This window comes from Rhinolophus hipposideros (assembly GCF_964194185.1).
Source record: "Rhinolophus hipposideros genome assembly, chromosome: 20".
In the NCBI taxonomy this organism is placed as follows: Eukaryota; Metazoa; Chordata; class Mammalia; order Chiroptera; family Rhinolophidae; genus Rhinolophus; species Rhinolophus hipposideros.
Window position 1 is genome coordinate 41535897 of NC_138066.1, and position 15608 is coordinate 41551504.

At 35.8% G+C, this 15608-nt stretch overlaps 1 protein-coding gene across 1 annotated transcript in view; it reads right to left on the reverse strand.

Moving 5' to 3' along the window:
* Positions 1 to 4752: 4752 nt before the first annotated feature.
* Positions 4753 to 15608, reverse strand: part of BPTF (bromodomain PHD finger transcription factor) — a 128082-nt gene continuing 117226 nt past the window's right edge. Inside the window, exons 27-29 of the mRNA XM_081028037.1 lie at positions 15182 to 15266; positions 10343 to 10529; positions 4753 to 5169 (exon numbers count right to left, since the gene is read on the reverse strand). Of these exons, the coding sequence (XP_080884163.1) occupies positions 5133 to 5169; positions 10343 to 10529; positions 15182 to 15266 (309 nt within the window). The 3' untranslated portion in view covers positions 4753 to 5132. The remainder of the gene's footprint in view (positions 5170 to 10342; positions 10530 to 15181; positions 15267 to 15608) is intronic.

The window sequence follows — 15608 nt, forward strand, 5'->3', positions numbered from 1 at the left end:
CAAGCATGTGAATTTTAAGCGTTTTCCAGTTGGTTTCAAAAAGGATTAATCACTAGCTGAATTTAATATTGATTTTATACTTGACTCCACAGATATTAACAAATTTTTTCAGAAGACCAAGCTGTACAAGTTCATTTGAAACACTGTGAATAGAGACACTGATAATCTATGGTTGAAGATTACGGCTTAAAGAAAGATAAAAAAGAACTGCACTGAAGAGAGAAAAACAGCCTATGTGGTCTTAAAGGAGATGCACTCAGGCAAGTGCCTTTAGCCTGTAATGGCACACAGTCTTTAATGGCCATACAGAAGCACTGAATATACCTAAAGGACGCCAGGACAGGACCTAGCAATAGCCCAAGATATAACGTTTGATTGTAATGGGAGATACTGTTATCTTGTTTGTCCCAAACAGGGGGCCAAGAGGTAAAATAAAAGTTGAGAGGTTCTGACTATTCTGTGGTTAAAGCATTACTGAGAGATTTTTAGAGAATTTTCCAAAAATGAGTCTTGGCCTAAACTTATTAGAATTGCTTCTTGGGAAATCAGCAACATTATTACACAAACTATCAACAGCAGAGGATGCAGCAAGTCAAGAGCTTCCTTAGTTTTTCTTAGGATAAAAATTAACTCAAATGTAGCACCAGTCACAAAAGTCAAAGCCAAATTTTCAAATGTCACAAGGCTAAGTGGTAACCTTGAGTAACATGGAAAATAAAATGGCCAAATGGGTAAATTGTTGGTTGGATGGTCAGATGTTTGAGCATGTAGAGTTGAGTTAGAAATAACTCTGGTTTAAAAGGGAGGGGGGGGGGGAAATCACTTTTATAATACATAGCCGGAGGGTTAGGGTTTGATTAGATTGATTTGATAACAACTCAAGTTTCTGAGTTTTGGAAACACAAAGTGCCCAAACTGCGTGACCTGTGTGATGCTTGGCCATACAGTTAATATGTACACCCCAGCACACACAAGCAGGCCAGCTTTTTAGCAACTTCCTCGTTAAAATGCAGGCCATCCTTTAAGACCAGGTTTGCAATGAAAGTCGATTGAGGCTCAGAGGTAGAGCCATGATGGGCGTGGGGCTGTGCACAGGAGGCAATGAACGACGGGCTGGGAACTCCAGGTTAGCACAAGAAGAATCTGCTTTTCAATATTCAGTCAGTACCTTGGATACCATCTTGAATATTATGGACAAATTTTATTAGCAAATTCATTGTAGTTCCTAATCCTTTTGTCCTACTGTACTTTTTAGCACATGGATTTGTTGTGCTCCAAAGTAAGGACTCTGCACACCTAACAGTCCCTCATCAATAAAATATTCAGTTGCCTTTGAGAGGAACTCATTAGCATCTCCTTCGAATTAAGCTGCTAGAATTCAACAACAAAAAAGTACTTGTTTTTCTTTTGGTAGGGAAAGGTCTATAAAACGTACACTTTTTTTTTTTTTTGGTACTAGCTTGTCACTGTCTTTTAAAGGTATAATTTGGCATTGTTTATATTTCTCTTAAAATCATTTTTAAGGTGGATCAAACACACGTATATGCAAACACCTAAAAACTGACCTGACACCTCTATCGTACAACCCAACTTCAGGAACAGGACTTTATCATTTAAAATATATGGCTTATTTCTTCAGTTGAATTTGGTCCAAGTTGGATGAAGTGGGGTGTTATCTTCTAAGAACTGTCTTTTTTGGTATCTTATTCTAAGTATCTGGAAGTACCTCTGAAGATTTCAAATTATTAAAAATACTTCTCAGCTGGCTCTGTCTCCGCCAAGTACTTATAAAAACATCCCTTTGCCCATGAGATACCACCATTTTCATTTTAAGGACTAGAAGGCTAAGAATTATGGGTAATAGCCTCAATTATGAAAAGGGTGAGTGCTGCAATAAGTCTGTAAGTGCAGATTTAAAAGGTCACCAGGCTGGCTCTTGATTATGAGAAACACACAAAGATGCAGGGAGTTTGCCTGACAGAAATCAACAGGAATAGGGAAAGAACTTTTATTTGCAGATTCTAGGAAGGTAGATGACAAACAACAGTAAATGTCAGTGTCTGTAAAGAACACTCCAGGCCATTTCGAATATCAAAAGGTAATTGTTTTACTTTAGAAAATAGCACTAAAAACTCACGTTTTTTTTTTAACCCACTGCAGGATATTAACTGAAATACAAATTCTGCAGAATTTGGATAGGAGAAAAAAAAAGCCTTACCAATATTATGAAAATACTTTTTATGAAATACCGTGTTTCCCTGAAAAGAAGACCTAGCTGGACAATCAGCTCCAATGCGTCCTTTGAAGCAATCATTAATATAAGACCGGGTATTATATTAATATTATATTATTATGTTATATAAGACCGGTCTTATTTTACTATGAGACCTGTAGTAAAAGTCTTATACTATAAGGTCTTATAGTAAAATTAAGACCGGGTCTTATATTAATTTTTGCTCCAAAAGACGCATTAGAGCTGATGGTCCAGCTAGATCTTATTTTCCGGGAAACGCAGTAGTTTAAGAATTGTTAATTTGGCAGATGCAACACAACAAGCATTGAAAATACCTTTAGCAAAGGAAATCCAGTAATGCAAATTATTTACAAGCCCAAAGACTGAGTAGAAAAATCCTAACAGTATCACAAATGTGCATTCTACTACTTGGATTATTGAAAGCAAAATAGCTGTAATATGTGTATTTTATTGAATAGCAGAAGCTTGTCAAAGAATACTCTTTAGAAAAGCAGCTTTGGAAACTCCTTACGTGTTATAAGAATGTATGTTTTTCAAAAATTACTTTTGGAAGACTAAAGCTTCGTAGTTGATAAAACTATAAAATGTCTATGTATTTATATGGTGATAGAAATTGCAAAACTTTATAATATTAAATACACATATGAAATTAACATCTTCCCGGACAGAGGATTACCATAAAATTTTACCTTTTTTTGTACAATCTGGCAAGGCCAACAGCTACAGAAAATATATCAACCAACCACTGTTTCATTAGAAACTGCACCAAACCCAATGTCAAAAACATTACTTTATTTTTCTAGGATGAAATGTCCTATTACGTACAAAAAGAATAGCTGTTTAGAATTTGCCACAATCTGTTAAAAACATAGCAATCTATTGCCTACAGGTAGGAAAGTTCTTGCCGCAACAAGTTTTAAATGATTAAGCCCATATATATTTGTATCTCTATATATATGAATAAATAGTACAGAAATACTGTGATGTGATGAGATGCAGAATAATTTTATAATTCATTAAAATGTAGCATTCTTGCATCAGCACAGTGCATACAATATGTAACATTTTTCAAAAAGTAAAAGGACAAAATAACCTATATTTGACTACTTCCATGTTAATATTTTAAGCAAAGACGGTTTCCATGTTTTCACATTGAGCAATTAATCTCTTTAGTTTGTAAGCATAGGTTTAAGTGACATTATTATGTACAAAAATGGGCTTCCTTAGATAAAAACACAGAATAACCTGTACACCTGAGCCTGTAATAAGAAAGAACTGGGAACTGTAGCAATATCTTTCTTTTGAGAAACTACGGTCTGGGAAAGGTTTTGCATAGCAGGGTGATATTAAACAGAAGGAAACTTTTTAAAAACAATAATTAGGTAAATTCCAGAACTTGGCAGGACAAAGCTAATATGAATTAGTGCAAAATCTAGTCAAATTTTTGCAAAGCTGCATAAACCAACTGTGGAAGATCTTCTAGAAGCTATTATTACAATGCCGTAATACAAGTGTAAGGTTAGAACACTGAAAGGAAAAACATGCAAAATACAACCTCCTCCATCTTGTTTCCATCTTTTTTCCTACGGCTTACACCACTTTTCCTTAGTGGAAAAATACCCAAAACAACACAACCAACAAAAAATACAAAAAAAGATGATGTCATCTAAAAAAATGCCCTTCATAAAATACAAGTAGCTAACTGTTCATTTGCCTGGTAGCATATAATACACAGGTGAAGGCAATGTCTGTTTTGTCACGTTACCTTTTTTACTAGTACGATCAATTGATGCAGCAGGACTAGCACCCCTGAAGATTTTTCTTTGACGTGATGACAATGTGACAATGGGCTGGGCATTGTAAACTGAAGGGCCACTAATATCCTGGACAAATCCAGGTCCCATTAGATTCTTCTGCCTTTTATTTACCTTGCAGCCCTCCCTTTCCCCTTAAAGGCTTACAGATAATCATTAGCGCACATTCAAAGACACCATCTGTGGGAGAAAAATGATCTCCATTTATTTTGTTTCATATACATCCATAGTTGAATTTTAATACAAAAAGAAAAAAATTAGAATCTGACAAATGTTTACAAACAAGATACTTTCAAATAGATTTTACTCATTTTAGCCTGGTGCAGAGTAAATGACAAATTGTACTGTTATATTCAAGGCAAGAGAGTCTGTAGTCCAGGACCACTTAGCCCAACCTTTATGCAAGCTTAATTTTTATCTATCATGAACAATGAACGCATTGTTGATTCCCAGTTGTGTGTGTGTGTGTGTGTGTATGTGTGCACATGTGTACATAGCAGCTCCTTTCATAGAAAGAAAAGACATCTAGAGGTCGTCTTGTACTTTTACCTACAGGAATCATGATAAGGTACAGAATGGATTACATGTAACCGGGGCTGAATTTTATAAGAAAAAATAATTAGCTGACAAATGAGGGCAGCAATAAAAAAGCGTCTTTTTTGCAACAATAAATAAATACAGTCAAAAGTTTTCTGTGAGACTCTAAACCAGCTTCTTCACTGAAGAGCAGACGTGGCATTTCCATGGAGTTACACTTGACCCCATATTATCTTTTTTTCTTGCTTCCTTTTTTCTTTTTTTTTTCAATAAAGTTTTCCCGCTTCTGCCACAACAATAAAACCATTTGATCTTGACAAGATAATGGTGTCGTTGACTTTGCTTTTCCCTTGTCCGTTGGACAAAATTGGTCAAGAATATAATTGGACTGTTATGACCAATAAAAACGAAGTTTAGGTCAAGTCTTGTCAGGATAACCTGACTAAAAACATCTGGCTCCTTAATTTAAAATAGTTCAGACAACCAGATTCTTGCTGTGTTTTATGTTTAGGTTAACACGCTGAACTTTAAGAAGCTGTAGACTGCAGTTTGTTGTTATGAGACCTACAGAATACAGAAAAAAGGGAACAATTAAGCACCCTTCATTTTCGAAAATAATGATGCTCTTTCTGTGGATGCCAAGGTCAGTCTGTCTGGGGGAAGCAGCCATGTTCTTTCGTTTATCCTTGGTGAGCACATGTATGAGAACCAGAATTTTCTAACCTATAATAGTAAAAATCTTCACTGTACACTAAACATGATAGTTCACTGAAAAAAAAGCGGATATTAAAAATATATATGTGTTTAATAAAAATTACATTCTTAGCCAAAGGGACAAATAGAGACATTTACAGAAGCATTACCATTGTGGTAAAAGGTGTGTGTGTGTGTGTGTGTGTGTGTGTGTGTGTGTATGTGTGTGTGTGTGTATGCGTGCACGCACAAGTGCACGCTTATTTACATTGATTTGAGGACTATGAAGAAAAATGTTAAAAGGAGAAAAATAGCAGTATTAAAATCACATTTTTCTATTAAAATCCAGAAAGTCTCCTTTCTAGTTTCACAGTTTTATTCACAATTTTCGTTAGTAAACCAATTTACTGTACAGTTACCAGGACTAAGTCGAAGTACTTTCTACGGCAATGGTGTATATACAGAATTTTAGGAGTTTACAATTCTTATATACATTGTTCAACATGGCTGCTAGAATAAACTGTTTATTACTATACATCTTTTTTTAACATTAAAAAATTATATTAACTAATCTGAACTTGGGGGGGTAATTTTGAATTAGGTAATCACATGGTACAATAAAAGAGTGACCCCAACATCCAGTTTTGATTCCAGTTAAAAATTCAGACTAAAGATATCACAATCTGTAAGAAAAGAAAGAACATGGATGGTATAAATGATGAATTATAACAAAGTACAGTAATGAAAATAATTTGCAAATAATGCTGGAGATCATAAATTAAAAGTGGGGAAAATATGGCCAAGGAAATACTGGAAATCCATAAATAAATCAAATTTCAATGATGGGCTACATGTTTCATTCTGCCTTCAATCTGGAAATCAACAAAAATTCCCTAACACCTCTTCAATTTTATTTAAGTAAAATTGAGCAAACTTCTCAACTGGCTCCCATGTTCTGTAATGGGAACTATGTAAACTGGAACATAGGAAAAATCTGCAGCGGCCCCTGTGCTGTGCAGACCCAGCATCCAGGCCTCGTCCGCCCCTCCCCCAACTTTGGTTTGCACAGGCCCACAGGAGCTGTCCTCTCCTTGAACAGCAGCTGCCACTTCCACTCAGGGTTCTGCCTGCAAGCTTAGCAGCAGGGCGGGACTCAAACTAGAGCCTTTCCAATTGAAAAAAAAAAGCAATTAAAAAAATTTAATCGAAGGAGTAACTGCAGGAGGTATAAATCAGAAAGCATGGAGAGGCGAGTGAGTTGTGGTCCTTTGTCCTGTCTTATCCTGAGGTTCACACTCTCTAGGATCAATGACTTTTTGACGTTTCAGTTCTTAGGTAGTTAGATTTATTGCACTGCTGTTTCTTGTCTTATCAATTTTATAGTTTAAAAATCTGTTATGGCAAAACAGAGCTCATGTAACCATTTCCCTTCTTGAGTCCAGTTTTTATTTCCCTATAACTTTAAATTAAATCTTTCTCTGCTTTGTCTACAGGCTGATTCTAAAAGTTGAAAATCAATGTAGTATTTACATTATTATGACTATGTAAATACTTCTCCCTGTAGCACTCACTCCTTTCCTAAGAGGGCATTCTCAGCATTCCTACACAACATTTTGTTTTTCATAGTTTCCAACTGCCTTTCATTTTCTCCCCTTACAGTCTTAACAAATTATCTTTTTCCCCCCAGACACCTCCCTCAGAAGAGTGCTCCATTCTCCTCCAATTTGGGCTGCTTGCTGCATAGGCCTGCCATGCAAATGTCACCTTGGGCCAGAGTAATTCCCACTGCTGTCTTGAATCTCGTTTCCTGGATCCAAGTTCTTGTTTTCTTGATTTGCTTATTTTGCTAATGTACATCTTAAAATAACTTGCTAAGAAAGGAGGCATGGGAAGGAGGCCCTGAGTCTTTACGTGACTAAAAATGTATTTATTCTGCCTCTGTTTGATTGTTTGGCTGGACACAGACTTCTCGGCTGAAAAATTTTCCTTAAACTTTTGGATTTATTTCTCCATAATCATCTCTAGCATTCCATGTTGCTAGAGAAAAGTCTGATATTGTCTAATTCTCATTGGCTGTCTGTTTTATCCTCTTTGGAAGCTCTCAGAAGAGAATCTTTTATCCTTGGCATCTGGAAATTTTACAGTGATGTATATGAGGGGTGGAGCTGTTTCCATTTGTCCAGCTGGCTTATTATGTTTGTTTGTCAATTGTCCTCATCATCCCACACACCCCTGGCCCCTCTGCCCTGTTTCCCTACGCCACAAAAAAGTCAGCTCCACAGAGAGCAGGAGCTTGATTTTATTCACTGCTATATGCAATATCTGACACACAGCAGGGTCTCCGCCATATGCTGAAGGAATTAATTTGTTTTTCTTGGATTTGAAGTCTTGTGACTCTCATCAGCTCAGGAAATTTTTCTTATATTAGTCTTTTAATAACTTCCTCTCCTCTGTCTTTCTATTCTTTCTGGAATTTCCATTAAGTGAATACTGAGTACTTTAAAACATTTTTTCTTTCATATTTTTCATCTCCTTGTCTTTCTGTTCTTTACACTGAGAGAGTTCCTTGATTTTAACTTTCACTGCTTGCAATCAGTTTAAATTTTTTCCATTCACTCCTTCATTTTCTCAGATTGTTCTTTATTCCTAATATCATGTTCACATTTTTTAGATGCAATTATCTTCTAACATTTCTCTCGGGCCGTGATTTAGAGGATTGTTTTGTTTTTTTAAAGTTCTCTGTTTTCTCTGGAATCCATTTTTCTGCTACACGTTGTTGGCCTTTCTCTTTCACACTGCAGGCTTTCCTTACATATCTGACTGTCTGTTCACACTTAAGAGTAAGTTAACACACTAGATAGGTGCCTGGAGAGCCGTGTGTGTGTGTGTGTGTGTGTGTGTGTGTAAGGCATACTGACTGGCAGGTTTTGCTTTACATCATGATCTCTCAATCTCAGTATAGATTGACACTTTGGGGCTAGATCATTCTCTGTTGCAGGGGGCTATCCTATGCATAGTAGGACATTTAGTAGCATATCTGGTCTCTACCTACTAGATGCCAGTATCACTTCCTAGTTCCAAGTGTGACAGAAAGAAAGTTTCCAGGCATTGCTAAATATCCCTTGGGGGGCAGGGGGTGGACAAGTTATCCCTGTTGAGAGCCACAAGTTTAGAATAAGGCAGCTGGGGACCTGGCCCTTCAGAGGTCAGGGGACTTTACTCGGGGTTCAATTTTCTTCTGTCTACTCTAGTTCTCTGCACAGTTTATTCCTTTTCTTTAGAGAACCCTGTCTTGTGTTCTTTCAGTTCTTCAGGCTTCCTATATAGGTCTGCACACAGGGGTTTGGGAAGGTGACTAGCTCATATATACAGATGATCCCTAACTTACCATTCAACTTACGATTTTTCAACTTTGCGATGGTGTGGAAGAGGTATGCATTCAGTAGAAATGGGCTGGGCGAAGCTGTGACGTTCAGTAGGTTGGGAGTATTAACTGCATTTTCGACTTAACAATATTTTCAATTTACAACGAATGGGTTTATCGGGACATAACCCATCATCAGTTGTGTAGCACCTATATAGATCTTCAGTTAATCCCTCCCTTTTCCTTTTCTCTTGCCTATTTTATTTCCAAATCTCCGTGTTGGAGGCTCTCTGGGGTTCTACTGAACAGGAAGCTGTCACCTCCGCTGAAGAGCCCTCGAGAGGGAGGCTGGGCTGTGGCTCGCCAGGCTTCATTAATCCGTCCTCTTCCATCTGCTGACTGTATTCCAGAATTGGTTGAAATCTCATTAGCTAACTTGTACCATATTCTTTTCACTATTCTAAGCTTATCCCTTTATTATTATTTTCCTGGTGATTATAGCATATTGAGTAAGTTCTCTTCCATTTTAAGTTTTACAGCGAATTGGTTAACAGATAGGGGTTGATAAAAATGAGAAAATTTTAGAGATTTGGTAAAGCTTTTTGGTTCTTGGGCCTATAGCCTAACTGCCTCCATACCTACTTTCCTTCCTTCTTTGCCTCCAGTTTTTGATTCTTTTGCTGAGAAGGTAATTGGATACTTCGGTTGGGATTGTTCTTAACTCTTAGTTTACGTAAACTGACTCTAAACCTACTTGATCTCCCTTGCTGCAGGAGGAGATAGACGAAACAGCTTATATATTTTCCTCTGAGGAAAATTACTAAGTAGAGCACTGGTTCTTACACTTTGGTATGCAGAGTTCCTTGGGAGTTCATTAGATAATACAGATTCCCAAACCCAACTCAGCCAAGATCTACCCAATCTGAATATCTAAGGACATTCAAACTTGTGGGCTGGTGGATGGGGGGTGGTGTATAATGAATCTCAGGGACTACAGAGTGGTGGCCGCTACCATAGGAATGGAAGACGGGCTTCTGTTGGAAGAAAATCATGGGCTTGAGAAGGTGGGGGCTGAGGTTCAGAAACAGATGTCACTAAAGTCATAATATCTGAATAGCACGCAAAGTTACTCAATGCTTTTATGTTACCACAGGTTTCAAAGAAAAGGTCTGTGGGCTTAAAGTCTAGATTTGCCCACAGAAAAAAATATCCAGAAAAATAAAACGATTTACGATTTCAAAGACATAGCAAATGTGAAATAAGGCGAAAATGCTTAAATGTCCCCCTTATGGTCCTCCCCTCCCTCTATCCTACAGAACATTTTTATACTTCTGTAAACACGAGAGCACACAATTTTACTTACTACTACCTCTGAACGTGCCCCATGGCATGTAAGATAGCACCTTGCATACTGTAAACATTTGATAAATGCTTTTTGAATTTTAAAAAATGACTTTAATTTAAAGCAGATCATAAAACTCAGCAATTTGTCATTATGAGTCTGTCCTCTTGTCCTTGGCAGTGTATCATAGGGCTAGTCTTGATTTTTTATTATTTTTTTTTTAGGATTCTTGATTTGAAGCTTCAAATTTACAATAAACTGCATTGGTTGATTCCTCAGAACAGTATAACAAGTTTGAGGAGCTGAATTAATTCAGAACACTGAACACATCTGCTCACCTGCTAGCTTTGAATCCTTTCAATTTCTGTACAAAGAATGATTCAAGAACTTCTGCACACTGGTAAAAAGGGGAGTCACTTGGATTGTAGTAACGACAGTTATCAAAAATTTTGGTCATATCTGCCACAAATTCCGTCAGCTTTTCATAATATCGTCTCTGTATTCTTTCTTCCATGGTGGCAAGGTCTTAAAAACACAAAATGTAAAACATTTTCAAAGCTTTAAGGTTGTTCCAATGTGAATAGTGCCCATAGTGCTGAGTAATAAGAATATACATTTCCTGCCTAAGCAGTCCTAGAACCAAGCTGGCTCACCACTGAAAACTATTTAGCAATTCATGAAGAAAATAGGAGCACTTTTCCAATTTTGTGTTTGATTTTGGGGGTCTAATGTATGAATCTTGGCTACTGTTAAGATTTTTGTTTTTTAACTTTCAGTTAATTACAAAGAATAGCTCTTTATTCAATTGGTTTGAAATAAAGGAAACCACACCAACATGATAATACATATCTAAGTATAATACATTTTCACACGCAAAAAACTAAGCATATTAGATGTGCAAAGAAAAGGGGGATATCCAGAATCAAGAACAAAATCTCTGTGGTTTTGTAATCTTCGTATCAGACTTTAAAAACATCATTTTGTTTTCTTTATTCATTTTTATTGTTATCTTATATTGGTGACAAGTGATACTGACTCACCACTTAGAGGGGTAATGATATAAAGGGTATATTTAAATCAACTTAAGGGAAAAATGTTAGCTGATATGAATAAAAATGTTAGTATGTAATAGTATAGGTAGCATGCAGAAACAACAAAAATCAACAGTACAGATAATATGCCAAAATGACAAAGGTAACTGCTTTGGATATACTGAGCTAAATCTACTTGAAATAATATTAGGTCCTAGGAGAAAGCTGTGTTTGAAGGAAAATTCCACATACAATTTCACATAAAAATTTGGGAAAGTAAAAGGCCAGTGATCTGAAATCATTCTAGGACTGACTGATAGATAACACAATTCTAAATTAAATCTCAAGGATTATTTTAGAATTTGAGAAAATGATTTTAAAGTTCAGTCAGAAAATAAAAATTCAAGAATATCTAAGAAACACTTTTAAAATAAAAGTAATGAGAGAAAACTTAATCTACCAGACATTAAAAAAATATTACAAAGTTGTGATAATGAAAGGTGTGGCATTGTGCAGGATGACACAAACATTAATGGAACCAAGTTCAAAACAGGAACAGACCTAGTATTAAGCCTAAGAATTTCATATATGTTGAAGACGTCATTTCAAATAAGCAGAGGAAGGAAGAACTCATTAAAAACTTTGGCTGGGGCAGCTGATTACATATCCGAAGAAAAAAATTTCACCTCACATTATGAGCCAAAATAATTCTAGGTGGATTAAAATATTAGGGCAAAAATTAAAACCAAAGAAAGTACTAAGAGACATAACACTATGAATGTAATGAATCACTAAATTGTGCATGTAAAAAAAAGTTAAAATGGCAAATTTTATGTTATATGTATTTTAACACATGCACACTTCTTTGATAGTTTCAGTTTATACGGATAGAGGAAAAAGTGTAAACAAGAACAACTGCAAAAATGCACCTAGCCTGCTTACATTCCAAGCACGCTTTGAGCACATCTAGTCTATGTGGGTTGTAAAGGTTGTACAGGAAAAAGTGAACGCTTAACACATCACAACAGGATATTATTGTTTCCATACTTAAATTCTGGGTACTTACGCCTGACTAGTTTTAATAAAGTATATGAGTAGTGCTTGGACATTTTATGATTCCAACTTAATTAGGTATCCCTTAAAAGGAAAAAAGTATTAGGAGAACATATAGGTGAGTATTTACAAACTTGGGTAGGGAAAAACATGAAAAGCATGACTCCAAAGGCAGAATTTATAATGATTCATACATGTGAATCCAAAGATGTTAAAAACTATCATATGCCCCCTTCAAAAAGTCGCTGTAAAACTTTTAAATGTCCTTACTATATAAACAGCCATTAAATAATTAACAATATGAATAGCACAAGAGAATGTACAAACAAGAAATTCACCTAGAAAATATTCAAACAGTAATCACTAGTTACTAAAATCGTGCAAAGCCGAAGAACCTCTTTCTTTGGCCAAATTAGCAGAAACTGAAAATTTTAATATCAACCTATTAACAATACCTCTAATGGAGAGTATTAAGAGTGGCAGTAAATTTTACATTTTACTCTCTACAGGTCTTTTTAGCTTTATTAAATTTATTGGGGGGACATCAGTTAATAAAATTATGTAGGCTTCAGGTATACAGTTCTATAATACATTATCTGTATATTGCATTGTGTGTCCACCACCTAAAGTCAAATCTTCTTCCTTCACCACATATTTGACCCCTTTACCCTTTTCTACCTCCGCTCACCACCCTCTCTACCATTCTTTAACATCTGCATTTGTATACCAGATACATTATTTTGAAATAAATATTTACAATGAAAAAATTTCCCCTCAAAAGAGTGATAATATTCAGTGTTTCCAAGTGTGCAGTTTGATAGTTTCAGTTCATACTGGTACAGAAACACACTATTAGTGGAAACTGATTCAGTTTGTTTAAGTGCAATTTAAAAATATTTAGAAAGGCCTAAAAAGTACATATACCCTTTGACGCAGACATTCTAATTCTAGGAACTTTTCCTAAGAAAACAAACAAGCGTAGGCAGATGCATGACCAAACATATTCACGTAAGTGTTATTTATATAGTAGCAAAAATTGCACACAACTGAAGAATCCATTAATGGGGGGGTATGATTAAATAAATTACCTTAATTTCATGTAATTAAAAAACAATGTAAGTCTACACCACAGCTGATATGAGAAAGGTACTGACAAGATCACAAAGTATATTATAAAACATGATAATTCATGTAACCTATTTCTGTTTTATAAAAGCTGCTGATCTTGTTGGTTCCCTAATACTCCAAAAGAAACCACTATTTTCAATTTAGTCTATATCTTTCCAGACATTTTCTATATATTTCCAAAGTTATTTATGTACCCTTAGAAAATATGTAATTGTTTACTATTTGAAACCTAGGTATTATTCTGTAACTTTCATTTTTCTTTCAGTATTATATTTATGGAGATCTATACTATGTTTATGTACATTCATAAGATGATGTTTATCTGGGTGGTATTAAAAAAAAGAAAATAAGATAGGAGAACAGCCTAGCTCTTCAAGAATAGAATTTTGGTTAACTAACTTAAGGTATATTCAATTTACAGAGTATATGAAGTCAGTAAAATCACGTTACTGAAGATTAATGACACAGGAAGATGTGTGCCAGATGGGTCATTCTATAGTCTCAATTTAAACACACACACACAAAAACACACCAAAATGTAATGGGATTCAGTGAGGAAAAGATGCAAAGGCATTTTATCTTTTCTTATTTTTTCTTTATTGCCTAAAGTTTCTACAATTAATTTGTGTTATTTTTAGAAGTAGAATGATCTATCTATCTATCTATCTATCTATCCATCCACCCTTCCCCCTCAGGTACTTTCTCAAAGCAGATTATACAAATCTGAAATAGGACTAACTTCTATCTTCAACATCTAGAGAACAGAGGTAATGATTACTTATTTATTTATTTTCTGAAAGATACTTTTAACTAAGCCCTCATTAATTTCTTCTACGTTTCCTTCTCTTTGAAAAGTTGTCATCAAAAACAAATCCCTCCCATTAAAAAAATTTGGGGGGCGGCCAGTTGGCTCAGTGGTTAGAGCACAGTGCTCATAAAACCAACGTCGCCAGTTCTATTCGCACATGGACCAGTGAGCTGCGCCTTCCCCAACTAGACTGAAAACAATGGCTTGACATGGAGCTGATGGGTCCTGGGAAAAAACACTGTTCCCCAGTATTCCCCAATAAAAATTTAAAAAAAAATAAAAATTTTTTTAAATTGAGATATAGTTGACATTTAACAATGTATTAGGTTTAGGCATACAGTATGATTTGATATGTGTATATACTGCAAAATGATCACCACAATACATTTACTTAACACTACCATCACACATAGTTACAATCTTTTTTCTTGTGGGGAGAACTTTTAAGATCTACTCTCTTAGCAACTTTCAAATATACAACAAAACCATTTGCATTTATAAAATGCTTAGCTGGCTTTTAGAATACTTCTTTCATCAGCTGGAGCTAATCCTTTGTCAGTTTTGGAAGCTTTTATAAGCTTATAATTTTTTTGCAGATAAACTTTTTAATATAATCACTGTTGCTTTCCATCTTAATACAATCACTTTTAGCTGTACCTTATTATCCCCCCCTTCTTTAACCAGGAAATGAGGCTACATCTTTTGGATCTCTACCACGGGTCCACCACACTTGCTCTCCTTTAGGAAAAGATAAGGAAGAGTTGATAGGGAAGGACAAGAGGCTCAGACAGACCCCGACCATTCACTGATTTTACTCATTCTTTTATACAGCTGTATAATTCTCTGCTTATATATCATTTGACTTAGCTGCTCATCTATTGGTGGCTATTTATTTCACTTCCAGTATTTTTGCAATTATAAACACTGCTGTGATGAACAATGAACTTGTGCCAATGTAAATCCTAGGAAATGACATTGCTAGGTCCAAGGTTATGCACATGTGCGTTGTAAATACATACTCCTAGTTTATCCTACAAGTTACCATACCAATTTATACTCCTACCAAATCTACTTAACATATCCTCATGATATAATTTTATGGATGACTAATATCTGCAGACTCCTGAAAAAACTCCACATTCAACCCAAGTACTTACCCATTGGTTCCTTAATAACACCGTAATAATCTGGTGCATCATTAGGATCCACTGGTTCAAGGAAAGGCCAGGCCATCTTATGGGCCTACGACAGGAAAAAAAACACAAAGCATCATTACTGTCAGATGAAAATACCAATTCCATTTAAGTTTCCCATTGGAGCTACTGTATCAAACAACCTTTAAATTCCAAAAGTCAGTTTTAAACTGGATAGATAAAATATTTATCCTGAGACGATTTTTGCTCTGATCCCAAATGATCTCAGATGAGCACGTTATAATACGGTTCTCAAAGGCTTGTCTGAAGACCGTGGCATGGGGGATGGGAAGCTGGAGTACTAGCTCCACCGAATGACCTGCCCGTTAGCGACGCTGGCCCTGTAGGCACATCTGTAAAACGGGTGGGATGGGTTCCAAGTGTGGAATGG